This window comes from Diadema setosum, chromosome 2, assembly GCF_964275005.1.
Source record: "Diadema setosum chromosome 2, eeDiaSeto1, whole genome shotgun sequence".
NCBI classification, from domain to species: Eukaryota; Metazoa; Echinodermata; class Echinoidea; order Diadematoida; family Diadematidae; genus Diadema; species Diadema setosum.
Genome location: NC_092686.1, coordinates 33865833 through 33893115, shown reverse-complemented (window position 1 = coordinate 33893115; position 27283 = coordinate 33865833). Strand labels below are relative to the sequence as shown.

Genomic DNA, 27283 nt, shown 5'->3' with positions numbered 1-27283 from the left:
CATCACTGCATTGTGAAGTCCGTGTGTTATGTGTTACACAAACACCGTGAAAACCCCACAGCTAGACCTCTTGTTGTGTCGACGTTGAGCGTACTAGGGTTATATCAGCGTGAGCTTTTACGTCTTAGGGAGATGTATTTTTTGACACTATTCCGGCCGGTGGTGCACCTGCTCACTTCGAGTACACTGCGCTGTGTGGCATGGCGTGTTCCCATTCCGCCACCACAAATGATGTTTAGAATATGTTGTGTAGGAAAACGAACTTACGCATTTCAAGTCATAATTTCACTTGATGCAACACGTTACATCACAATTTAATCATTGAAACTTGATGCAGACTTGTCATAATCACTAATCAGTGTGTGTATTTATGTAGTACAAAAGAAATTTTCCCTTTAAATCAATACACATTTTCCTATTCGTTCACCCCAAAATCAAACAAAAGAAAACGGATTGGGATCGAAGCCCCAACAGTTCAATAATCAGTCTCCTCGGTTGACCGATCAGGTATATTCTTTGTAAAACCAGGGCTGGTAGGAGCAGCTGTGGCAATAGGCCGTCTGGAACTAGACATGAAACAAAGACTCGTACGATGGCAAGAGGGGAAGGAAAAAGCAGGTCTTGACCCGAGTGCGCGGTTCTGGCCCCGCGGCCTTCTGCATATTAAATAAGCCCATAATATGACTGGGCCATACACACGAATACGATTGGGCGTTGGAACGGTCTACATTATGCACGTAGACCTGCACTTAGTGTGCGCATAATGCATCTCTCGCTCCTGCATGCTGCGTATATTGTGTGCATCGCTCGAGAGTAGACCTTGATAAGCGCTGTACCAAATTTAGAGCGGTCCGTGCTACTGAACATTTTTCGCAATTTAATGTTGTTTTCGCGTTTATCAAGCCTGAAATTACTACAAGGGCAAAATTTGAAGTACATTATTCGGACACTAAGGACTATTCGCGTACCAGCTGGGGAATCTTAATGGCAAATTCAGGTTCAAATTTGATCCCCACTCCGAGTCGAGGAACTAATTGGAGCCCTGAAGAGGTTCGTTCACTCATCGCAATATGGAAAACAAGCGAGATAAGAAACGGATTGAACGGACCTCGAAACCAAGAGACGTACGAGCTCATGTCGAGCAGATTGATCGAGCGAGGATGTGCGAGGGATTCCCAGCAAATTCGCAGCAAAATTAAAAAGCTTAAAATTGCCTACAAGAATGTTTTGCGAGGAAGAGAAAGCCGAAAATCTTGCCCATATTTTCAGGATCTCAGTGCAGTTCTCGGGGATGGATCGACCTTACGCGATCGCCCAAATCGCAAGAAGGATTCTTCGTCATCGTATTCGAGTACGCGGCAGTCGAGCCGGAGCATGGTACCGCACAGAGCGTTCCGCTCTTCTAGCCCGGCTTCATTCAACTCGTTCGACGGAGAAACAGACCCTGTGGCGAAAGTTTTTCGTGACGGTAAGGTTCTATTGTGGGTCAATCACCCAGCATTCTCTCCGTCAATATTGTCAATTGTTGTTCGTAGACTCAAGGGGATTCCCTCCTTGTCTGTTCAACATCGGCACATGACATCTTGCGAGCAAACAAACAGGGCTTTCACCCACCCCGGAAGTGCGATTGCGCGCGACAGTCAAAACAATAGAAGGGAGAGCCCCCAGTCCCATCGCGTGGACAATGTGTTTGTGATGCTGATATTCAAGTATAGAGTAGTCGATACACTCTCTTAGATATAGCCAACAGTTTTTCACTTAACATAATATTTCAGGCTTTTCTTGTGATGTCCTTTGTTAGAAGCATTAAACATTAAATATCCAGCCACATGCCACATGTTCACATGAGTCCACATACATGTAGAATACATTCATTTCTGTAGTAAGTTGAGTAGCAACTAGCATGGAATGTTTATTTACACAGTTCACCATCATTTTTTTTTTTTTTTTAAAATGTAGGCTTCTTCTAGACATTTTTTTTTCAAAGTCTTTGCCCAATATTGAGAATGATTATAAGATTGCTTCATTAAATAACCACTGTTGTTTATCTCCTTTAAATCAATTGTGTTTATTGATTTTACTGGTACATTTACAGGCCAACTTCTGCCAAATGTGCAAATAAAGTCATACAGATTTTTCTCCTTCAATTGTAAATTTGTAATATGTAATGCATAATGATCATTGTTTATTATTTATTTTCTCATTTTCTTATTGTACGTAGGCATGAACTGACTGAGTACGGTATATATTTCATTTCTTCCTGCAACACACAAAAGCAATCTGTGGAAATTGGTGTGTACAAAATTGTTTCAGGTTTCTTACAGCACAAGCACTGAACATTATTTCACCAGGAAAATTTTACAGGATTTAATGACTTCGTTATTGAAGAATGATTTATGATTTGATACTTTGAGCAGCTTCTTCGTGGCAACCTTTGTGGGACTTTACATTTACACATGTATCAGTAAATGCTGCTGTTGCTACACTAAATTTTTAAAAAAAAAATCCAGCCTATTCTTCGAAGGCAGGTCTGTTAGCTACAAGCATTTTCGACAATGAATGTAATTTATTTGCACATATGCATTTGCTGATGGGTTGTGCTATTGCTTGATACTCGTTGTAAAGGATAATCATACATCTAAAGGGTATAAAAGCTGAAGCTGTTATTAGTGATGTGGGCTTGCTCTCAACAGATCATGTGACTGGCCGGGGATCATTACACATTTGCTACATTTTAATAATATGTCATATGATATCAATTATGGAATAATTATTTCAATGATGTGGATCAGATATATGGCCACTCTGAGCAAAAGAGCACATAATTTGTAAAGACATACAAAAAGTATAGGCCTATGTATGACAACCAGTCTAGCTGTGTTTGCAGCTGCCATAGGGATTACTCCATCAGACTCAAGACCAGTGTGTCAGAAACTTCACCTTGTGCAAAACATATTTAGTCCAGTGTTCTCTGTGTAAATAAATGTTTCACTGAGGAATCCAAAGCAATTTATGCCATATATTTGTAGGTCTTTATCATATCAGGACATTCTGACAGTCCAGCAAAATGTCAGTCTACAATTAATCATCTAATTGAAGAGAAAGAAATATGAGTTCAGTGTAATAATGAATGCTACAATTGGCTGAAAAACTAGGGCTCTGCCAGTGAATGGTGTTTTTGATATTTCTTCATATTGTGTATGTAGCAACTTTATGACTTTTCTATATGTGTCAGAAAAACAAAATATAGAATGCATCAGATGCGTGCCATGGTATTTTATCCATTTACTCTTTGATATGATATTCTTTTAGATTGTTACATTTCATTTTATTTTGCATTCAACATTTCAAGTCTTTGTTCCATTTTCTTTTGTGTTTGTGTGTATGTGTGTGTGTGTGCGTGTGTGTAGAAAATGCATGTCAAAGTTTTATCTGAGAGGTATGGTATTTGACTTTAAATTATAGGTCTTTTTTTTTGTCAAGGTCTCAGTGGAATGCCGATGATCAATATTTTTCTTCTCTTTTGTTTCTTCTATTCACGATTTGACATCTCTTGGAAGCTCAGATCAAAAAGTGCATGGTTATATTTGTACGGAAATTTGATGGTAATCTGGAAGTCTGTCCAAGGAATTATGATTGTCTAGTATAGCAACTCTTGCTTGATGTAAACTCATTTCCAAATTCACTGGCAAGCTTGATCTGAAGATACAACAATACTAATGAGTGCAAGGATATCACTGTAGGCCTATTGTGTTGTGCATAGCTACAGTTTGTACATGTACAGCACTGAATGTAGGCTTGTAGTATATCATGCGATGGTACATCATAATAATATACAGCATCTTTTGGATACAAATATTGAATAGGGGGCCTAACATTTCTTCTCTGAAATTCATCTCATTGGATCAGTCATGGAATTGTATTTTGTGTCGAGCTGGAATAAACCGAAGACCTTTCACTCATAAAATAATACTCTGCTCTGGACTCTCCCTCCAGCTGCCAATTTCGGCCACAAGTCGCCTCCTCACACGTCCAACTCATCCTCCTCCGCCTCCGGCGTGGCTTCTCCCGCCCACCACACCCCGTCAGCTACCGTCACCCTGAATCACACGGAGACTACTACCAATGGGGAGGCTAATCACGTTGATGCCGCTAACGAGGAGTCTGTTAATGAAGGTATAGTTCTCCCATAAATGCTAGGACTTCTGAAATGCTATGAAACACCTGCAGGATGACTTTGTCTTTTAATTCCTCTGCCCTAGTAACAGCTTTCTGCTTAGCATTATGTCTCCTAGAATTGTGTGATCTGTCTATGATCGGGAAGTGGGTCTACTCTTTAACAGGCTCTGTGGTATGCTTTCAAGAAAATAGTTTGGCTGATTTTCATGTGAATTTGTAGGCAAGAAGTCATTTCAGTTGTATGCACTCTGGGTAGTTGATTCATGAGATAGTGCTCAAAAATTTTTCGAAATTTTAAAGCCAGCTATACCAAAATGTATAGTCATCACTGAAACTGATTTTTGTCTCCCTTTCTCGGCTCAAGTATTAAATGACCATCAATTTGAGATGATGGTTTTCTGAATGAGTGTTCATATCGTGTGTCAGTTATTCTATGGGTAGAGTTTGAAAAAAACAAAAAACTGTGGCTTGGTTGAATTGTAAGCAAACTTTAAAAAAAAAATCTACCGGGGTACTTCAGTTGTCAATTTTGTGTAAAGGCCAAATGTCAGAATGTCGTGCAAGCTTCTTCTTTTTCTGTGTATGACATAATGTGCCAGGTTGATATAATATGCTGGCTATTTTGCTAGCCACCTGGGGTAACCACGTGAGGTCAGCATCATTTACCTGATTTCTAGTGTGGGTACATGTATGTGGTTGGACCAATTCATCAGGATAGCACCATACTCTTTGTGATAATAAATGAAGTGTGATCTTTTACACTGTGCATGCTTGAGTTGTGACTCTGTCATACATGGGACCTCCATTTAATATCCTATCCAAGGGACAGAGAATGTTGTGCTATACCAATGCTTGACCAGTGGCAGATCCAGGGCGTTGGCGCACCAGGCGCATGCCCCCTTTATTTCTTTTTTTTTTTTAAACAAAAGAAATAGAAGAAAAATGGAGGGGCGGGTAAATCCCCCTTTAATTTTGTAATGGCGCCCCCCCCCCCCCCCTCCCTTTTCAGAATTCCTGGATCCGCCCTTGTTGAAGTCCATATGATAAAGTTCTGAATGCTGTAAAGAAATATTACAGGTGTGGCTTACTTTCGTGCATAATTTATCATGATTTTCAGATGTCATCATGTGAGGTATGTTGATGAAAGAGATTGTCGTGGGAGTTGTTTGAAGATTGTAGAAAATCTCAATATATACTGTTTTGGTTTGTCAGTTAAAAAAAAAAAAAAAAGATCATCCATTCAGTAAGTGGTTGCTGAAAAATCAACTATTGAGCAATGTGGACATTTTGTAAAATTTTATGATTTTTATGCCACCGCCACGAAGTGGTGCCGGAGACATTATTAAGATTGTAAAATTATGTATAGTGTGATGTATTCTTTACTCTATTTGTCCTCATTTAATAGAACCCCAAATCAAGAACATGCAATATTATGTACATTTATCATCCCAGGGACCGAGCTTACTGTAGGAATTAAGCGCCTGAAGAGTTCTACTTATTTACTTACCGTATTTCACAACCAGGATCTGTCCATGTTTAATGTCGTACTCTCTCTCTGCTTTGACATCTGCTTTGGTTATATGCCGTGTTGCACACACACACACACACACTCACACACATAAGTTTGACAGACACTAAATTGCATGTCAGTGTACAAGAGAAGGAATTCCCAGAATCTAATCATGAATGGATGAAAGAAAAGAGGTCAGTGAGCATTGAGTCAAAAACTAAGAAAATAAAATATATTCTTTTTATGGCTGTGATGATACTACATTCAATAAGTATAAATTTGTTTCCAGTGACAGTAAAGATGAAGATGCATGCTCTAAAATTTGGCAGGTAGATGCATGCTTTTCAATATTAAAGCATCAAAATCTGGTCTGTTTTGATTGCCAGAAACTCAAATCAAATAATCAAGATTTTACTTCGTTCTTTATTTCGCAATGGATCCAAGGTGGCTACGTCGTGAGGAACGTACTGTGACTTAAGCCCCACTTTGAAAGCTGTCTCAATTTACAGTTTAGATTTTTACACTCCAGTGATAATTTTTATGATTGTTGCTCACACATACTTTGTGTATTTTCATAATTGATCCAGCTACCATAGCGCTCCAAATACTCTTGAAAAGTTGAATTAAAGAAGCATTTGTATCTCAAATGTCATATTACAGTCAATCACTTGTTACTGTACTTGGCCAGTGCTGGGCTGTGCTCTGAGTAAATGTCTCAGTAAGGCTGTTGCAGAGCTGATGTTGTGGTACAGTCATGTACATGTACCTCAGTTACTGTAAAACATGATATATTCACGTCACTAAATTTTCGTGAATTGGAGCCGATGACCTTTTTCGTGGCATGAAATTTTCGCAAGTTGTCACTGGCGTTCAATGATTATAGTGTAGACAAGAAATTTCGCATGCATTTTAATTTCGCGAATCTTGGCGCTCGCGAAATTCGTGGATATTAAAATGCACATGAACATTCCTCATTTTACAGTATCCAGCCATCACTTTTCTGGATCTCCCTATTATCCAGACATGGACTGGCAAACCATTGTCTTTGCGTATCAAAGCAAAATTTTTCCAGAAGTTATAAAACAATGATTCTCTTGCAAATCCAAGAAATAAATGTAAGGTAGATGTTTATCACTAGATGATACGAGTTATACAAACTAAAATACTGTTGCTAGAAGGAACAAAGGCCAAGAGGACGTTGTGATTTCCTCTTAGTTTCATGACATTTCCACGTTATTTGAATTATGGAACATGAAAATATCATGTAGTCTATCATCAAGGTGAATTGTAAAGTAACAGTGCCTTACACAAGTTGCTTAAAACTGTAGCATATCTCACTTTCCAGCAATAGCACTAAATCCTGCTGGGCGCTGGTTCCAACATGTACAAGTCGTATTTAACTCAGATTGTACTGTACTCCTTTGGACCTGAGTGTGGTTGCCCAGGTGTGCCCCTGAAACATGACCGTAGTCTGTTCTTGAACCTTCATGCACAGATCTGAACGACTGCTCGATCAAACATTGTGCAGTTGGGCTCAAATGCAGCGGTCGGGTGATTCATAGCTGAGTGTACTGAAATCCCAGAGCCTTTTCACAGAGAATAATTGGAGTTGAAGAATCAACATCCATTCTTTCCGTGGGAGATGTTTGCATCAAAATCCACACAGTCGTACTGTACATAGACTCTCTCACCTTTACAATGTGCTTTGGAATTGCGAGCAATTAACTATTACAACGTGCTTTGGAATTGCGAGCAATTAACAATGTGAGTGTAGGTTTTCGTAGTATACTGTGTGCCTTATGCATTATAGCGTGCACTGTCTTTCACTATTGTATGCACCTTGTTGAACCATGAAGGAGTCTTTTTCCCTTTTTTTTTTCCCCATGGGTTGGGGGGGGGGGGAAGGATGTGGCAGTCATCTTTTCTTACAATTACATGTACATGTATCACTTGGTTAGAAAACATTTAATTTGCGAGTGTGACTTCCAAGTGTGTTTCATACTGTTCAACTATAACAACAGATTGCAGCTTACAGGAATATTAGTCAGTACTGTAAAACATGATATTTCTGCGCCATGAAATTTTCGCGAATTGAAGCTGACGGCCTTATTCGTGGCATGAAATTTTGTGCAAGTTGCCTCCAACATTCAATGCGTATAGTGTAGACAAGAACTTTCACTTGCATTCTAATTTTGCAAATCTTGGCTCTCGCGAAATTTGCGAAATTAAAATGCACACGAACATTCCTCGTTTTACAGTACTTGCTACTATTTTTGTCATGTTTAAGTGAAAGGCAACTACACTGTACATTTGTACATACCGGTACTCAAGTTGATGTTGTATAGTAAATCCTATAGACCATTGGAGGTTTGTAAAAAGCAAATGAGACTAGAAACTGACAGAATTTGAATAGTTTCTTGTACTTTCCTAAAACAGTAGTATTGATTCTATCCAGATAAATCTGACAATGCGCCCAAATTTTCTTTTTCATAATATTAGTAAAAAAAAGAGTGAATTGTGTCTGTTCTGTAATTCTTTATTCAGAGTTGAAATCACATATAATGCAGCTGAAAAATGACTTAAAATGAGGAAAAAGTTGTATATATTGATCAGGACTTGATATTATTGTTTTTGAATGAACCAGTAGGACGATTGCATAATCATGACCTCAGCTGCTGTATATTGCATACTTGCAATTGATATGACCGTAGAACGCTGAATTTTGATGTCCAATCTAGAAGAAACTGCTACCATTCTGCTGCATGTGATTTTTTTTTTTTTTTGATACTCTTTTAGATGAAGTCAGCTTGGACAAAAAGTGATCTAAAAGGGATTATGTACAATATGAAATATATATATATTCTTATTTGTTAACATGTAAATTTCATATTTGATGACTCATTATGCACCCATGCTATAAAGTCTAAAATGTAATTACATCCAAATTATGTGTGTGACTAATTGGATGCCCGATTTTAAAGAGTGAGGAAATTTTGTGATGAAAAGTATTTGTAAGATCTATTCTTGCAGCTGAATACTGATGGACATTAATGACAAATTACGTAATTATGTTATTTTGAATATTGATAATTGTGTACCCTAGAACTTACAAGTTTAGGCCTGCACTTGTAACATAATATTTAAGTGTTTTAATAATTGAGATGGTGGTGTTACACTATTTGTTTTAGATTAGCACATCTACTCTGTTTTAGAGTAGATCTACAATTGTAGCAATACATTACTATTGTCTGATTTCTATTATCCAAATTTCATTGATAATAATTTTAGCTGATTACAGATGTTTTATTGTCAGTTTGAAAGTTTTATGGTTCAGGTCCTTCCTAAATGTTTGATTGCATGAGAGATGAAATACAAGTAAGGAAATCTTAGCTCTGTTACAGCATTGAGGTACAATTACCTTGAGTTGTACACTAAATGGTAAACGCAACTCATGCATAATTTATATAGTGTAAAGGGTTACAGCTACTATCATGTGTTAGCCTGTATGCAGTTTTTTCTTGACGATGTATAGCCGTGTCAGAGGTATCTCTTTTTTGGCTGATCCACCTTTCAGCTATCTTGCGTGACAGTTCTTTTCAGTTTTTGTCTTGTGCAGCTTTAACACCATGCAACATTTAAAAAGGCAACAATCAAACACCCCGTCCTACATTTTCAGTATAGTCAATTCATGAACAGTACCGCAGTAAAGCAAGACAGGGAAGTGAACTCATAAAATCATGAGAAAAATTAGTAAATGTCAGAGTAAGCATACATGTTGTGCTTCTATTTGAAACATGGTAATTTTGATGAAATGTTCAATGATGATATTGGCTTAAATTTGGTTACATTTTCTCATATTACATATTACACAAACAGTAATGTACACGACACCTACAACTGTACCCTTGCTATTTAAATTGTTCAAATACTGTGTATTGTTGTAGCAGGAGATGAACAGACTTGCCCAACTAATTGTTCAAAATGTTGACATAATGAGAAAGTGCTGCCGTCGGTTTCTCTTAGAAGGTCAAAGAGTAGGGGAAGAGTCATGGCTATGTTTTCTTGATAGCCAAGAGGGTTTACACAGTAGTAGGTCAAGTACAGCATTCAGTCACAGTCCTTGTTTCACAATTTTTCTGCATGTCAAACTGGTTAAAATTGATCAGGCCTTTGAAAGCATGGAAAACCCATGCGATATTTGGGTTGTGCGAGATGTAGAACAAGATCATTTTTACCAGCCAAATTTTCGGAAAAAAAGAAAAGTTGTTTCTATTCACTAATATTTGTATAATATCCTGGCAGAAGATGAGCTCTATACCCCACCCCTGGTGCGCAAGCCAGCCATCAGTGAGCTGGAGAAGATTGCCGCCCAGTTTGGGCTGCACAGTGTGGACGAGAAGATTCTCGTGCAGTACCAGGAGGCCATGGGTGACATTCTGAAGAAGATCAACAAGCTGGATCGGCTGGCCGAGCCGACGCTGCCCGTCAAGTACCCCCGCACGCCCGGCTTCCGCCCCCTCCTGGAGGATAATCCATTCAATGCCTGGTAAGGGGAGGCAAGATGGCAGGGCTTTTTATTTTATGAGCTCGATGAATAACCAAAGGAATTGTGATGGGGGAGAAAACAGAACACAAATTTGAGCATGGAAAGTTATATTTGATTTGATTTGATTAGTACCTTGTCACATTTTATGATATTTTTGTGCAAGCTGCTAGTGCTTGGTAAGGAAAAATGGAGAGCAGTACGTCCTTTTGCCTACAATGTAAGTTTACATTTATGCTGATCGTTGTTAATATGGTTCTTGTGAACCACAAACACATCTTGTAGATTAATAATGAAGCACGTCAGTATACATGCGTATTATGGTTAACCTTTATTGGTTACATTATTTGTAGTAGCCAGTCAAGTACTCTACACTGTACTTGGCTTTTGAATAGAAGAATAAAATACAATGTGTTATATTTTGAATCAAATCTTAAAAAATAAGCTTGTGTTAAAAAAAAAAATGCTATTAATGTAGCCTGAGCACTTTACCAATGATATATGATAGTGTATTTCATCATACAATATGAACAAGATGTACATACAGTTGAACCTCTCGTATCCGGACAAGTCGGGACCGGGGCTCATCCGGATAAGGGATTTGACCGGATACGGGAGACTCAATGCTTTATACATGTACATATACATACACATGTACTGATGTAGCCCATTGTAGTACCACATGTAGTAATGTGTATGCTGCAAACTTTTCATTGTTACACTCAGTAACAGACCCCAAAATAGAGGTTCGTGTTTGCAAGCATGAAATCATTTTTCTTTTATAAATTCTTGAGATGATTTACCTAAATAATTATTAAGAAATGTATCAAGTATATGTAATTCATGTGTGTTTGTGTAGGAGTTCTCAAGGAGTTTCTTAAAAAAAGATAAAAAAATCACGGCGAGATTGCGTCCGGATAATAGAGAGATCCGGATAAAGGGAGGCCGGATAATAGAGGTTCAACTGTACTGTAATTAGACTAATTAACTGCAAATGAAAAGTCTCATATAGTTATATTACAAAGCAATAGTCACAGTATGCATACCATCAATTCTGTACACAAGTCATGTGATACACACCAAGTCTGCAGCTACTGTAAAAGTGGATATTTATGCGTAAGTAATTTTTTGCGCCCGGCTAGATAAGATGAGTTTCACATGTTTTTTATTCTGCAGAATCAAGACTTTAACTAATGGAACATATAGCAAGCAAATTTTTATTTGTGTGCTTTTATTTTTGCGCTAGTTTCTGGTTGCGCAAATGCACAGAAATTTCAAGACTGTGAAAATTTCCACTTTTACAGTACCGGAACTTGGCCGTCTGTCATTTGCAAACCCAGAACAGAGGTTAGCAAAGTGTTGCTGTTGTTATTTGTTTGTTGTGAAGTGAGTTTGACTGATGTGTATAATGTGCAACTCTGTTGCCTCTTTTGATCATATCCAGGTTCTGGCGCTGTAACATCAAGGGCGCCCCCAGTGGCAGGCTGTCTCGGAAGCGAGTGGCCATCAACGATAACATCGCAGTGGCTGGGGTACCCATGATGGCCGGCTCACATGCCCTGGAGGGATATGTACCTGACTTTGACGCCATCGTTGTGACTAGAATCCTCGATGAAGGTGGGATAATGCTGTCCAGCCTAACCCAGTTCATGTAGAAATGGGATTTTACTACAACCAATGTACTTTAAGAGAATTTCTGTTGACACTCTTCATCCGTTTCAGATGGGCACACAAGTATTCCAACTTTTGTCATTTTTATTATTATTATATTTTTTTAGCTTTGAAGTATTGTACAAACATTGTAGTGGTAGAGTTTTTAGTTTCCTGTGCTACAGCTACTTCAAGAGATTCAAGCACGTATCCCTGAGACAGAGCTGTAACATCTTTTTGATACAGAAGGAGGCTCTATAAATACTTACAAATTTTCTCTCCCATATCCTGGCAAAAGATTTAAAAAAAAATGACCTTGTTTTTGGAATATTTTTGTATATTTAGAGGCATGTAATACACCAGTATCATTCTGATTGCCCTTTGAACATCTCTAATTGGGATTTTGCTACATAGAGAGTGTGAGAATTACTTAGTTTTGTTTACTTTGCATTTGTTGATAAGGTTGGAGGAGGGGGAGTTGGAGAGGGAAGGCGGAGAAAAGTGAATACACTTCACCTCTGGGTTCATTAGCACACTGACACAACAGGCCAAACTGCGATGTGAAATGCATGGCATGTCTAACAGCTGGATATGGCACTGGGCCAGAGCTTGGAATTCCCTTTAAAGCCATGTCTAATTGGCAGGAGACCAAATAACTTGGCGCGGGATCTTGCCAGTCTGGCAGTTTTCTGAAGAGATCTTGGCCTACCATGGCATGCAGTTCCCAAAGTAGTCTTTAGCATCTCAGCATGAATAAAGGGCTCTATTGGGAACAGATAGGACGTTCAAAATGATTGTGTGATTCTAGATCTTATATCCATTGCCTTGCATTGTGTGGTGATAAATAGTGTTCAACAGTAGCAGCATTTTCTACCCTTTTTTTTTTCAAAGTACTGCTCTAATTTGAATGACCCCAAATTATTAGGCAGCATTAATCATTTATGGTACAATGACAGTAAACGTTTGGTGAGAGCTGCTCTGAAAATCTTACTGTGGCCATTTTATGACACCGTGACTTTAGTTGTCTCACAGCATGAGACGAATTGAACCTTACTTTATTTTCTGTCTTTATGGGGGGGGGGGGTGCAGGGAGGGGGAACTGGGTTGTTGGAAAAATGCAACATACTCTCAGACAACAAACTTACAAATGTAAACATTTCTTCCAAAGACTACAGTAGCTTGAATTTAATGCTTCACAGCTCGCGTTCATGCAGGCTTGTATTTGACAAGCAGTGCTTGACTTATTGTATATTGTAGTTTCATGTTTCGATATTGTCTTTGGTCTGAAAATAAGATGTGTGACAGGAAAACAAATGTACACATTGTACAAATGTATGTGTATGGAAACTGTGTATAGTAGCATAAATACATATGTGCTAGTTCAGCTGCCAACACTGTCTGGTTGTGCCTTTTCCAGGTGGAACCATCCTTGGCAAGTCAATGTGTGAGAGCCTGTGCTTCTCTGGGGGCAGTTTCACGGGTGCAAAGGGACCAGTGTGCAATGCTTACAATGTGGCAAAGAGTGCGGGAGGATCCAGCTCAGGTGGAGCTGTCTTGGTAAGAAAAACTCAGGAATCTGAGAGGGTGTTGCCGGGCAAGGACTTTGTTGTTTGTTTGTTTGCTTGCTTGTTTGTTTGTTTGTGCTCTATGACAGATACACCACTCAAAAACTTATATCACGATTATTTTCGCTTCAAAATTCTTGCCTGATCCACAAGAAGACAACATCTGTGCTCGACATTTGACGATCTTTGAAGAGTACATTTGTGAAAATGTAGCTAGGTAGATACATATTGTATGTGTCTGCATGCTGCCGATGCTTTGCTATTATCGATACAGTGGACTCGATAATTTAGAAATGATTTAAGCATTATCATTACCATTCACAAACAGACAAATGTCTCAAACAGAGTTGATATACTTGGTAAATTCTATAAATGCCATTTCCTGATTTCTGGGTTTTCTTTTCTCAGAAATCAAAGCCATCTCGTAGATATTTCATTGGCATGCATTTTTAAAGCAAAAACGGATAAAGAAGGAACTTCCTTAGCCTAGTCTTTGTCTATTTGTGCTAATAATTAGCATTCAGGGGAGTTAGAAAAGGGCATTTATGATATGATTATAGATAGAATTTTCAGGGGGAATGATGATCAAAGGTGGGAGGCATAATTTTGAAAGGAGCATATAAGATTTGCAGTATTAAGGTGCAACTTCTAATAATTGGCAACCTCTTATATTATCACTATTACTATTATCATTTTTAAGATGATGATGATGATGATTATTGTTATTGTTATTATCGTTATTATTATTGTTAAAGAACAGTATCGTCATGTACTAGTTCATCCACACTATCAACTTTAATTTTGGTTAAATTTATTGGTTAATCCTCATGGGTTTTTTTTTTTTTTTTTTTTTTTTTTTTCTGTTGATAAAAATACTGTATGCATTGCTCTACACTGGTGTAAATGTCTGAGAGCTGACTTGTGTGTCCGTCGTGTGCTGTGTATGTAGGTTGCGTGCAATGAGGTGGACATGGCCATAGGCGGTGACCAGCGAGGCTCCATCAGAGTTCCCGCCAGCTGGAACGGCATCGTTGGACTCAAGCCCAGCTACGGCCTGGTCCCCTACACGGGCGCCATGTCCATAGACCCGTCCCTGGACCACGTTGGACCCATGGCGCGCACAGTGCATGACTGTGCCCTTATTTTGGAGGTATGCACTTTGCGTGGACTTTGTGAGAAGACATAGCAGTAGCATAGCTCTGGTACCTTCTCCTCAGCATGCTAAATACATCAATTAATTTTGCCATGAACCTTTAATACATAAATTAATTTTGCCATGAACCTTTAATACATAAATTAATTTTGTCATGAACCTTTATTATTGATTAGTGTTAGACAAAATCTGTATAAAAATCTCACATAATTTATGTTCTAATCACTCTAATCTCTGCATTCTGAAATCTGATCAGAATCATGCAAGACATACAGCATCTTATTCCTCACCCACCACAGAATTTGAAGTACATCATAGTTTTCATTTCCTCTAATTGTAATACCGAGAGTAGTTCCACTTTGGAAGGATCAAGGCCTAGCTGCATTGCACACAATAGAAAAATTGAAAAAGTAACTGTGGAATAATTTCACATTAAGGCCTTGCAAAGAGAAGACAGTTTCAAACATAATTCCGATGGATTGATGGCCAATATGTGTGTTTGTTTGTTTTTTGTCACTGGTCTCTCACAACTATACTACTGCATATACAGCAATGCCCGAGGTTGCTATATTTGTATGTGTGTTTGGTACTTTGGGCCTTTCTCTTGATTTTGTTTTGCAGAGTGGGAGTGGCATATGGCAAAAATGAAAATTGGAGGGGATTTTACAGTTTTGTTTTAAGAATAAACTTTTTTTACGCAACATGGCCCCTTGATTTTCACGCTTTCAGTGCTTCAGCGACTTGATAGGTGGGTGGTATGTCTGTTAGGGTTATTTTTGGATTTGCCCAAAGAGAATATATATTAAAGTTTGTGTATTCACCTGTAGACCTGCAACTACACCTTGGTGAGTCCATGTACTGTGCTGGTTTCAACCGTAAACATGCCCGTAGTGTCAGTGTTTTTATAGATTGTCGTGTCTAAATTGTCTAATATGCCTGTATCAACTGTGAAACTGGAATTCAAAACCTCTCGGAAGCTTGCCTTGAAAGCAGTCAGTGTTGGGTTATAATGAAATATCAAAATAAGAAGTTGAGATGATAGCTTACAGAACTAGACATATTGATGTTTTCATGTTGCGGACTTGTTTTCATACTTGTGAAATATAAAAAAATTCAAACTGATGTGCTGATGATATATAGTAAGTTAATGATACATGTAGTACTAGGATATGATTTTGATTTTTTTGATGGTAAATCAATCTGTTTTAAATACGTGAATGCGATGAAAATGAAGTTGAACATGACAGAATGTGTTTTCCATATACTTAATAAAAAGATTTTTTTTTTTTTTTTAATACTGAAAATACATATTAGGAGTATGTAAGTTGCCAACACAACCCCAGTATTTGCAAAGAATAGCACTCCATCTCCAAAGCTTGAAAAAAAGAGTAGATATTAAATGTGTGACCAGTAATTTGACTCCAAACATATACCTTTTGAAACTTTGTATGAGGATTTTGATTGTGTACAAATTCATACAAATCAAAAATTCACTGAGATGCCTCCCTGTAACATTCACTACTCAAAAGTGTTGAGCTAGTCCCAAAGCAGTCCTACAACTAAAGAGTTTGAGTGCAAAATGGATTGAGTGCCATTTTTACGTCTTTCATCAGATAGAGCAAAATAAAACATTTCCAATGATACCTCACCTGTTACATGACATGGAATATTCTTAGTTTTGATTGAAAATACCCCGCATTTTCTTCTTATTATTTTTTTAGCAGTTTTAATGGCAAGTTTCACAAATTAACAAGAATGGAACTCGTTTTGCAATCAAATTCTCCAATTACTCCATGAAATCGTAGAGGAAAGCCGCGGCCGAGCCTCGCACTGTAAACGGTGTCTTACTGGAAACTTCACACAATCTCACATCTTAATGGCATGTGTAAAAATTTGCCATTTTGAAAAAGAAACAGTAGCTCTAATCTCCTTTCATGCATAATTTCCAATTTAAGGATCATTTTCAAAGAAGCTCTCAACAATTTGTTACTATGACAGTATAATGTTATATGCCCAGAATAGGGCTCAAATTTATGAATAATTCATATTCTACCTTATGAAATACTAGCAGTGAAGGATGATATGTTATGATCTAAAAGTAAAAACATACAGGAGTAATCCACAAAAATGCGGTTTCTGGGACTCTGCCAGGCTTCCTTAGGCAGGTGTAGATCCAAGAGTTGATAAAGCAGTTGGTGCATTTAGCACTGGGCCATTTTGTATAGCTTTCCCAAATATACTGGTGTCTTAAAGGTACCAGTCTCACCAGCTCACCAACTCGACAATGCGGAATTTTGAAAATGAAATACACGTATTAGATTCAAGTATAATGTATTTTATCAGCATATTCTGTTTAGATGTTTTTTATCACAGTTTTATTCCAAAATGAGCTAACTTCATTCTTGTTCAGTTGAGATATTTGCAATGAAAGCTACTAAAACATGTAGAAAATAATAAGGAAATGCAGGATTTTTAAACTCATAACTTCAAGAATATTCCTTGTACAAGTGAGGTACCACTGGAAAAGGTTGTATTTCACTCTATCTGAGGATGGGCTTACTTTAAAGTGTTTAAAATTGGCATTTAGCAAATTTTGTGATAAAACTCTTCATATAAAGATCCAATTTATGTATGTATCACCAGCACTTGTGCAATATTTTTGTCGGTTTGTCAATTGTTGTGGCAGGGGATGGCAAATTTCTGGGGTTTTTTTTATTAGACAATAAGGAAAAGAATCTTGATACTTGAATCATGTACCTGTATGGTTAACTCAGTAGATTACTGTAAAACATGATATATTCGCAGCATGAATTTTTCGCGAATTGGAGCCGACGGTCGTTTTTGCGGCATGAAATTTTCGCGAACTGCCACTGGCATGCAATGCATATAGTGTAGACAAGAACTTTCGCGTGCATTTTAATTTCGCGAATCTTTGCGCTCGCAAAATTTGCGAAATTAAAATGCACGCGAACATTCCTCATTTTACAGTAGTTTGTGGAAGCAACCAGGAACAAATATGACTGACTTTCTCATTTCCTTCGCAACCAGGGAAAAGGAGATATCATGTGACTTGAATGCTATCACAGTCTGGATTACAAAATATTTCAAACTTTTTGCCACCAGATTAGTGACAGGACAGCCATTTCACGGCAGAAACTATCAAAGAGGTCTTGCGTGACAATATATGCCATGTTTGCTGTCATTAATATACATTGCTTTGAACTGGTGTAATTTCTGATCAAGAATTTTTGTGGAGTTTTGTATCTAATCATTTGAAAAATGGAAAATTACTTTAGTTTTGTTCACTGACAATAGTGGAACCATAAGTCAGGATAATAAATTAGATGAGCATCAGTCCAGGATTTACTATACATCATTGTGTTTATTTAGTAAAGTATAACTAACATAGTGTCTAGAATGCCAAATATTTCTGAAAGATGTGAATCTTCTAGTATAGCCACCCCCCCCCCCCCCAAAAGGACGTAGTTTTTAAAGAGGCAAATTTATATTTCTGTTTTTTACTGTGCAAAAATACTCACTAGTCATTCGTATTGCTGGAAATTTTGTCAGCATCTACCCCTCTCAGCCTCTACCCCTCAACTTCACAGATGTTTTTCTTTCATTTGATATGGAACTGGAAGCAAAATTTGGCACAATGATATAAAAAAAGACATTACTTCCTATGATACAAACAAGGCTTTAAAGAAAAAAAAAATCCTTAATTCTCTCTCTGACAGTGTATTCCAAAATCATCTACAAGGCTTGCAACAGTTTCTCTTCTCTTCCCCTACTGTTTTAGGCTGTGGCGGGTCACAATGACGGACTGGATCCTCGCCAGCCGAGAAGCATCATTGTCCCTGAATACACCAAGGAGGTAAGTGTGGAGAGACGACACAGACCTGTTAATTCTTTATGTGCCACATTTGCACGCCCACCTCAGTCGATGGCGTGCCAAGTTCGCATATTCTGCTCAACTGCACAAACCCGCCCAAACCTTACAATGAAAGCTTTTCTCGCAATTCCATTTCTCTCACATGTAGCTTGCATTTTATGTAGTGATTGACTATCAGGCGGTGTTCCCTACTGGATTTGCGAGTAAACTCTAAGTTTCTGTCACTGTTTTGTTTGCAAAAGTCATGCCTTTTCAATTATGTGTCTACTGGTTATTTCAAAGAAAAACAATCATAGATTTGCCATACAAGCTTTATATTTTCTGTACAACTTTGCCTTAGTACATGTCCAGGGTAACAGACATTTATAAAAGTTACATAGATTTGAAAAACAAAATGTTTCCATAAAGCATGACTACGTTGGTGTCTAAGAATAATGTGGCACACAGGAGTTTCCACCATGGCACATAAATAGTTAACTTGGATGTTACTTAAAGCCTTGTCAGTCCTGTGGGACCATCATTTTTCAGACCTTTTGTGCCAAATGTTGGTCCCAAAGGCCAGAAAGCTTGCTCGAGAGGTTCGCCCATCATATCAACAACGCATGTATGCAAACAGAATTCCATGTTATTTTGAATAGGATTAAATGAAATGAACAAACAGATCCTTCATGGAAAAAAATATCTGTCCATGAAGAATGTTTCAGTAAATAGGAGAGAATGCCTAATCATATATTATGAATTCTGTGTAGTTCAAGTTAGAGCTTGTAGCCCTCAAACAGGAAGCTTGGCTGGGATATCAATCAAATTCAGTGATATTTCTAGTTTACGTTGTGTGTGGCATACCAGCATCTGTGTGGTTTTTTTTTTTTTTTTTTGTTCTTTCTTTCTGTGAATTCTGTGTACCTGCACACCATTTATGATCCCAGAAAGTGGCAGTTTCAAATTATTGTGAAGCCTTTCACTCCCCTGATAAGAAAAGGATTCATCCATTTTATTGGCAGCTGGTAGCACAATATGGTTTGACTGTGGTAAAATTTATCCTGCAGGTGTTGAGGGTTCTTTTCTTTTCTTTTTTGTGCGTGGTTGTGGTGTTTCAGAGCAGTTTATGTGATTATTTGTTGTGTTTTCTGTTCTTGATCTCAATATACAAATATATTCATGAGTGATCAGAAATTTCTTTTTGCACCATTACATTCCCAACAGTAGACCTCATAAATCCAACTATTATCATTTTGTTTTCTGATGTTATAGTATGTGATAACTCTGTTGTGTGCCACAGTGTAATCCCTCTGTGTGCAGCAATATTCTGAGACTGCAGTGCATGAACACTTTTGGAAAATATTGTTTGTTTTTTTTTCAAAGCCATGTAACTTTTTATAGAAGAGTTTGTCAAATGATGCATCACGCGTTATCCTAGGGTACCGTAGTACCCCGGGTAACCGCGTTGTGTAGCGCCACCTCACGTCCACTCGAGGACAGCCAGAGAAAAATGCATGCACTGGGTGTGCGTGTACATAGCATTCCCATGCCACTGCATGTTATACTATGCGTGCATGGAAGCTGCGATACCACTAGTGTGTGCTTTAGTGCAGTGCAGTGCAGTGGCTAGCGCGCTAGCTCCAGCACCAAAATAATTTCCTCTTTTTGGCACCCAGGGTACAACCTTTTTAAAAAGATAAATAATTCAACAAAATGGCTGATTTTTATTTGGTACCCCGGGATACCATTTATGTCATCAAATGCTAAAATGCAGTACAGCAGAGTTGTAGAAAAAAAAAAATTGCAAGCTTTGCTGTGATATAACTTTTATAACAAAGCGATGGCTGTGACACTGTCAATATAGTGTGGCATATTGGGATTTATCAGTCGGTTTGTGCGCGACTGTGTGTTTGAAGAAAATATGTGAAGTTGACCAGCCATGGACCGAGCCAGGCGTGTGAACGTAGCACACAAAGAACTGAACAAAGATTATAGTTTGCAGATTACAGTAGAGGCATTTCAGTTGATATAATGGCAGTTTAACTCTGTCCAAATATCTTGATAGGTGGGCATTTGTTATGTTTTTCTCAGCGAATTGCAAACTGCATGGGGGTGGGGGAGAGAGGTAAGGGTACAAAAGGATTCTGAGGATCTCTTGTGCATCGTGAACATGAGATTGCAAATTCACAATTTATCATCCTTTCATCTATAGCTGAGCCAGTGCAGCCTGGAAGGGATCAAGATTGCCATCCTCAAGGAGGGTTTTGGACAGTCCAGCTCGGACCCAAAGGTGGACACTCTTGTCCGCAAGGCCATCGACCAGCTGGCCTATGCTGGTGCCCAGATCACCGAGGTCTCTATTCCACTCCACAGTGAATGTGAGTTTCTTTCCTGTCTTCTACACAGTCCGTTTGTGTCTCGTGAAGTGACGCCCTCTGTTGGATTTTGTCAAATTTCTGATATCTTAATAATGCCGATGTCATTTGTTTACAGAGATAATAGTTGTCCTCTTTATAAAAAAAACTATGTTGAGAACCAAAGCCTGAATTCTGGCTGTGGCAATTGATTTTCAGGCCCTTCTAACTGTTCAGCAGAACGATGCTTTGTAGATACGATGTTTATGCCCTCAGATGCACTTTACTATGTACACCATATATTTTGTGGGTTTTTTTTTTTGTGAATTTCACGAGTTTGAGTGCTATTTGTGAATTAAAGATACGTGAAAACACTAATTCTGATCCACCCATTCTGAACTCCACAATCACCAATTTAACCACTCACAAAATTGTTGGGAAGTCCAGAAGTGCAAAAAGATTAAACTCGCTAAACATATTGCATTGGGTATATACAGTATAACTTGCATCCGTGAACACAAATCTTATGATATAATGCTATCCTCATTTATGGTTCATGACCCTGACAACATAGTACATTGTGAAAGTATTTCTATAAATACTTGCAAGCCGATGATGGTCCAAGGGCTGTGTGTCCTCTCCCTTTGTCATTATACCATGTAGCTACTTTTTATTTTCGTTTTGACTGGTAATTACTCATGGCAGTTTTACCCGTTCAGAGTTGTAGTTATTACAAAGACTTGAGTGCTACTGATGCGACTCATTGAACTAGATGCGTGGTATTTTCAGCAACAGGGATTCAGTAATTTATTATGTATTTTTTAAATCTAAATGACTAGATGTTGATGAGGTGATGTTCAAATCATGGAGATACAAAGTGAGAGAGAAAGAGAGAGAGAAAGAAGCATAGTAGTGGGGATATTCCTAGTTTGCCTTGCTATGGTAGCGTGATTATCCATGTGTGCTATGAAGGACATTCCCATTAGTTGATGTGTTTGTTTGTTTTTTTTTTTCTTGAGTGAAGCCCTATAACTATAAATGCATGCACAAAAGAGTAGGGATTCCCTGGAGTGAATTTAGCACTGACACAAGTCTTGTGATTTTGACCACCCAGGCACCAATATATGGGAAGCGATAGCCTATGAGGGTATGCTGGACAACACCATCATCACTGGAGGTGAGCTTGAGACTTTACAGACTGTGTGTTGACAAAGTTGTATTGTGATGCATAACAAAATACAAATTGGATTTTATTACTGGACATAGCAATTATGTGTTTGGGCTTATGCAAGGCACCTACCCTGAAGCATATGGTTACCCAAGTCAGCTGAATCAAAATCGTGATCATTGAATTTAAATTAAATGTTCATTAGCCCAGTGCGTACAGGAACCTGGATGGATCATGTGTAAAGTCCTCAAAGATTTCAGACTCGTGCAACGAACAGGTTAAACAGTGGAAAGGTATCTACACTTTGCACAGTCCATCCACCCTGCTGGCACTTAACAGTTGCAGCTGCCATGACATTTGGCAAGCAGAGTGCTGTAAAACATTTTCCCAGCAGGTAGTGTGCTGTGATAAGCCACTGGAACATGATCTGAGCTGATGCTACATCCAGCCAGCCTGCATTAATATATAGTGTGGAGAAACGAAGATCGATGTTTATCATTTGTTTTTCTATGAGTCTTCTGAGTGCTCATTGATTCCTTCTTGTGGGAACACTTGTCAAGCTTTTGAAGGTATAATTTGCTGACATTTCAGTGCAAGTGCAGGCTGCCTGATGTGGCTTGTATGTCATGTGCATGGTTTCCAATTTAGTTCAGTTTTGAATTTTTCCCATTTATCAGGTGTGGGGACAGGTTACCGTGGCTTCTACCCAACTAGCATGATGAGCTCTGCAGGCAAATCGCTCAAGGCTAGGGTCAACGACCTCAACCATCCTCAGAAGGTGAATAACCTTACATCATTTTCATCAAGTTATAGACTTAATTACTGTAAAGTTCCGTGTATAAGACACACCAGTGTATAAGACGCACCCCTATTTTCGGACCTAAAACAAAAAAAAACACAAAAAAACCCCGAAAATTTTCACGCAAATATTGTGTGTCATCAGCTCAAAATTTCCCTAGAATGCAGCATGTATTTGCTCAATTTTTCGTTTCCTTTTAAACTTTCTTTTCACGGTATTCATTGGACATCGGCAAAATATGGAAGACGCAAAATGTGAGACTTGTCTCAGTACTCACTTGCTGTTGTTTTGCCTTTCTATCGTGGGGTACGGTATCATCAAAGATCGTACTCAGAGTGTACGGTACGATCTTTGCTATCATACTCGCATATTGGCGCGTGTCAGACTGGAAGCACAATGTTAGAGGGATCGTACGCCGAGACGTACGGTGCATACGGTACACTCACTGTTGTTTCGCCTCGGATTACCAGTAACACATGTGTGTCTTGTGCCATGCTTGTATGTAGTGCTAGCCTTTTGCAATAAGGCCGCTCGCTATCAGCACACGGACACAGACAGCAATGTAATGGACTTGCACACGCAGCGCGCAACGGGCAAGCGCGCTCCGATCCGATCGCTGTGTGCACACGAGTCCATTGCGAGAGCCTCTGCTACCTTTGCAAAAGGCTATGTGAAGAGCAAACGAACGCCATGGATAGGCATACTATAGTACATGCTTGGCACATCGTTCACATTTTACAGTGACATAGGGTCGATCCTACTCCGTATTTTACAGCTTTTGTCTATGGCCAGATTGATACTAGTACATCGATAAGTTTTAGGTATCGGTAATTTAGTAATGATACCTGTACATCACGTATTTACAGCTACTAGGTTGGCTGTTGGAAGCTTGGTAGACCGATATACATCAGTAAGTTTTAATGATACATCGTGTATTTACAGCTGTTGTCTATGGCCAGATTGATACATCGTTACTACACAAGGCCAATGTAAGTTTATCCCGTATTTACAGCGGTTGTGTGTGTCCAGATTGATACATTGCTCGTTTATCCATACGTTTTAATGATTGCTTACCCTCCGGATATCAATGGGCGTAAATGGCCCCAAGTTGACATTATAAAATTGGGTGTACGTGACAGATTTTTTTCCATGATTTGACTGTACCCGTGTATAAGACGCACCTCCGATTTTTCATATTTTCCGACGGAAAAAAAGTGGGTCTCATACACGGAACTTTACGGTATGTGTTTTTGTTTTGTACTGTTTTGATTGATTTTTGTGTAGTTGGTTTTTTTTAACAGAATTATGTCATATGTTGAATACTAAAAAACAGTGTACATACTGTGTAAGCACAAGACAGTAGACTCCTGCTAGAACAGAATAATTCATTGAGTTTAAAGTGCAGGATTTCTGTGTATACCATTGTCTTTGCACCCTTAACCTGCAGACATTTCCTGCAAGACAGTATGTACTACTGTACCCAGAAAGAGAATGGCATGAGGCTGTATTGTGTTATGCAAGGAATAAATTTGAATTGCACCACATGCTAGAGTTACCTAGACACGAGTAAGAGTACAATAGAGTTAAGAAAGTGATGATGTCACAATCTTTCATTACTTGCTTCGGTTGGAACCATGCCAGGTGTGTGCATAAACACTTGGGCCAGGTGAGGTTGTTTAGAACTAGTTTCCATGGCGATGAATGGCTATGACAACCCACTTTGGTACTCTATAGGACCCAGAGCATATAAGCGCCTAGTTCAGAAGCACTCCAACAAGTACCCAAAGTCATTTCCTTGTTCATATATACTATCAATGTGTGTAACACAAATTAGAAAGTGGATTATATGTGTAGACTTCATATTGCTACAGTGTATGCTACTAACCTCCGCAGTGGAGACTTCTCATATATTGTGGCTTGTGAAGGAAACCTAGTAGATATTTGGACAATTTGGGGGAGTAGAGTGACATTCTATAGGGAGGTTAACCTTCAAAGCAAGCCAGAGCAGTCTCCACAATTTCCCTCCGTACCCGTCTCTTACCATCTGAACGGAGCGAAAATGTGCCAAATTCTTAAATTTTTGGCTTCCTGGTGTGGTAATTAAGATTGCCTTGCTTTCTCAGACCTTCGAGGGCACACCGAGGAAGTGTAGAAATGAATCTAAACACTCTGTCCATGAGTCGAGACGTGTCTTAGTAACCACACTTGTCCTTTTTAAGTGATGATAGTCCGTACCCCTTTTTTTTTGTGAGGGGCTTTACAAGAGAGGACTACTAATATGGAGCTTGTTTTGTGTAATGCATAGATTGCCATGCTGATGGGGCAGTACATGAAAACCAACTACCAGAGTCAGGTCTACGGCAAGGGGCAGAACATCCGCCTCCTCCTCACCCAGGCCTACGACGACGTCTTCAAGGACTACGACGTCATCGCCATGCCAACGGTCCCTTTCACAGCGACGGACCTTCCCAAGAAGAACTGTACCTTGCCAAGTGAGTAGTAATTTCCAAACAGTTAGTTTTACTGTGCCAACCAGGCACAGCTTGAGGATTTTTGCTGTCTTGTGAAAGCCGTCAGGGTGTGTAGAGATAAGATTTCATGTGTCACTATATTCGTTCAATAAAAAACGCAGTGCCAGGAATCATTTATTTGGAAAGTCTTTTTAGAATGATTCTTGCTGCTCACAGAATTCAATGTATTTTGATCACAATAAAACGACAATTTTGTAGTGTCTCTGGTTACATTTAGACCGAGTCAATATGCAATTCACAGGGTATCTGCAGTCTTGTTAGTACATTGCCATCTTCAAATTGACTTATATTTTTGTGATTCTAGAGCTCCTTGAGATATTTTCATTTCTTTGAGATTGCAAAAAAAAAGGACAAAAAAATCTGCTGTTGCTCACATGTGTAGTATCATCTTTTTGCAAATCAGTGGTAGGCAGTGTAGCCAAACATATTGCAAAGAAGGCAACCTCCTGTACATGAAGTACCTCAGTAGTTTTGTGTCTGAATCTTCAAAGCCATTGAAAATGTCATCCAAACTTCGTCATGGTAAGAGCATTGTGGACTTCTGGGAATATGAATGGTATATATATCACAAGGAAGAGGAAATAATAATTTCTATGATCGTTTGGGGTGACTGTCAGAGATCCAGGAACTGAAACTTGCAAAATGACCAGAGAATGACTTCCTACTGGCACATCACGTTCCGCACCAGTGAAATGGGAGAGCTGGTAATGATAGGGACTTGGTTATTGTGTCTTTTGATCGCATGGTGAGCCTAATACAAGTTTGCAATTTGTGGCTGCTACATACAGTACAGATATGAACTGACATAATATTGGCACATCTCTAGAAAAAACGAGCAATAACAAAACAGAAGAAAGCAATGCAAAAAAGGCATAGTTAAAATGCTGTGTAATGCCCTGTGTTTTTGTGTATTTTTTTTAAATCTTTTGATGTGCTCTTCTTGGCAGTAGTCTTTTTTTAGGCCATGAAAGCATCTGTGTAATAAGCATATACAAGAGGTAGATTTTTATGATTCGATATGAGTAAAGTTGGTGGTGGCAAAAAAGAAGAAAGTTATTGATATTAGGTTGTTGAAGGTCCATGGATGGCAAGACTATACATTTGTGTGTACATGTCAAGTGCAAATTGTTGCTGCTCTTTAATTTGGTATTGCAATGTACTTGGTAAATATAGTGAAGATTAGACTGCAAGCTAACAATTATTTTTGTTTGTTTTTCAAGCTCAATGATAAACTTTCACTAAGCAAGAATGCTGCAGTTTTCTGATTTAAGGTACATTTTTTTTTTTCCTTCCCAGAATTTCTCCAGCTGACATCAGACATGATGTCGAATACCATGGCTGCCAACCTAACCGGTCACCCCTCTATGACAATCAATGCCGGCTACCTGGACACCCAACCCGTGGGCCTACTCTTGACCGGGCGTGTCTTTGAGGAGGTCCTCCTACTCCAGGTGGCCGCGACCTTTGAGAAGGTCAGGGACGAGGCCTAAGGGGAACCACCCGTTGGCATGGCAACCAACGGCTCAGAGCTGGCAGCTCTTCAGTTTTTACATTCCTTGAAACATCTCACCACCACATCTCTGTGTCTTCTCCCACAACGGCTAGATTGGGATGAGGTGGACTCTGAACATGGAAGACAGGAGATATGGTATTGGTGGAGTTATGACCAATGTTGAGTGTTTGAAATGTGCAGTAGAAGGGGAGATGATTGAAATTTCTGAATCACCTTGAGTTCAGTGAAATTTGCTAGGTTTAAGAGGAGGAAGATGTAGATATGTTTACATTCTTGATTGTTAACTTGTTTGTTTGGTTGTATGTTTGTTGGGGGTTTTTTTTTGTGGATAGGTACTTGATTCCAGAATGTTCTCCGTGTTTTGTAGCACAGTCATTAGGAGGGGTACATCATGAAGGTTTGAATGGAAGATTCACTCAGGAATCGTGACCGACTCACTGATCGTGA

General features: G+C 38.8%; 1 protein-coding gene across 1 annotated transcript; it reads left to right on the top strand.

Annotated features, from left to right (window-relative positions):
• Positions 1–984: 984 nt before the first annotated feature.
• On the top strand, positions 985–27143 carry LOC140242028 (amidase-like). Its single transcript, XM_072321777.1, has 12 exons — positions 985–1468; positions 3997–4176; positions 9995–10235; positions 11677–11849; positions 13300–13439; positions 14397–14597; positions 18400–18474; positions 20684–20849; positions 21940–22002; positions 22671–22771; positions 25098–25284; positions 26620–27143. Exons 1-12 carry the CDS (start codon positions 985–987, stop codon positions 26811–26813), a joined length of 2205 nt encoding a protein of 734 aa, XP_072177878.1. The 3' UTR covers positions 26814–27143.
• The last annotated feature ends 140 nt before the right edge of the window (positions 27144–27283 follow it).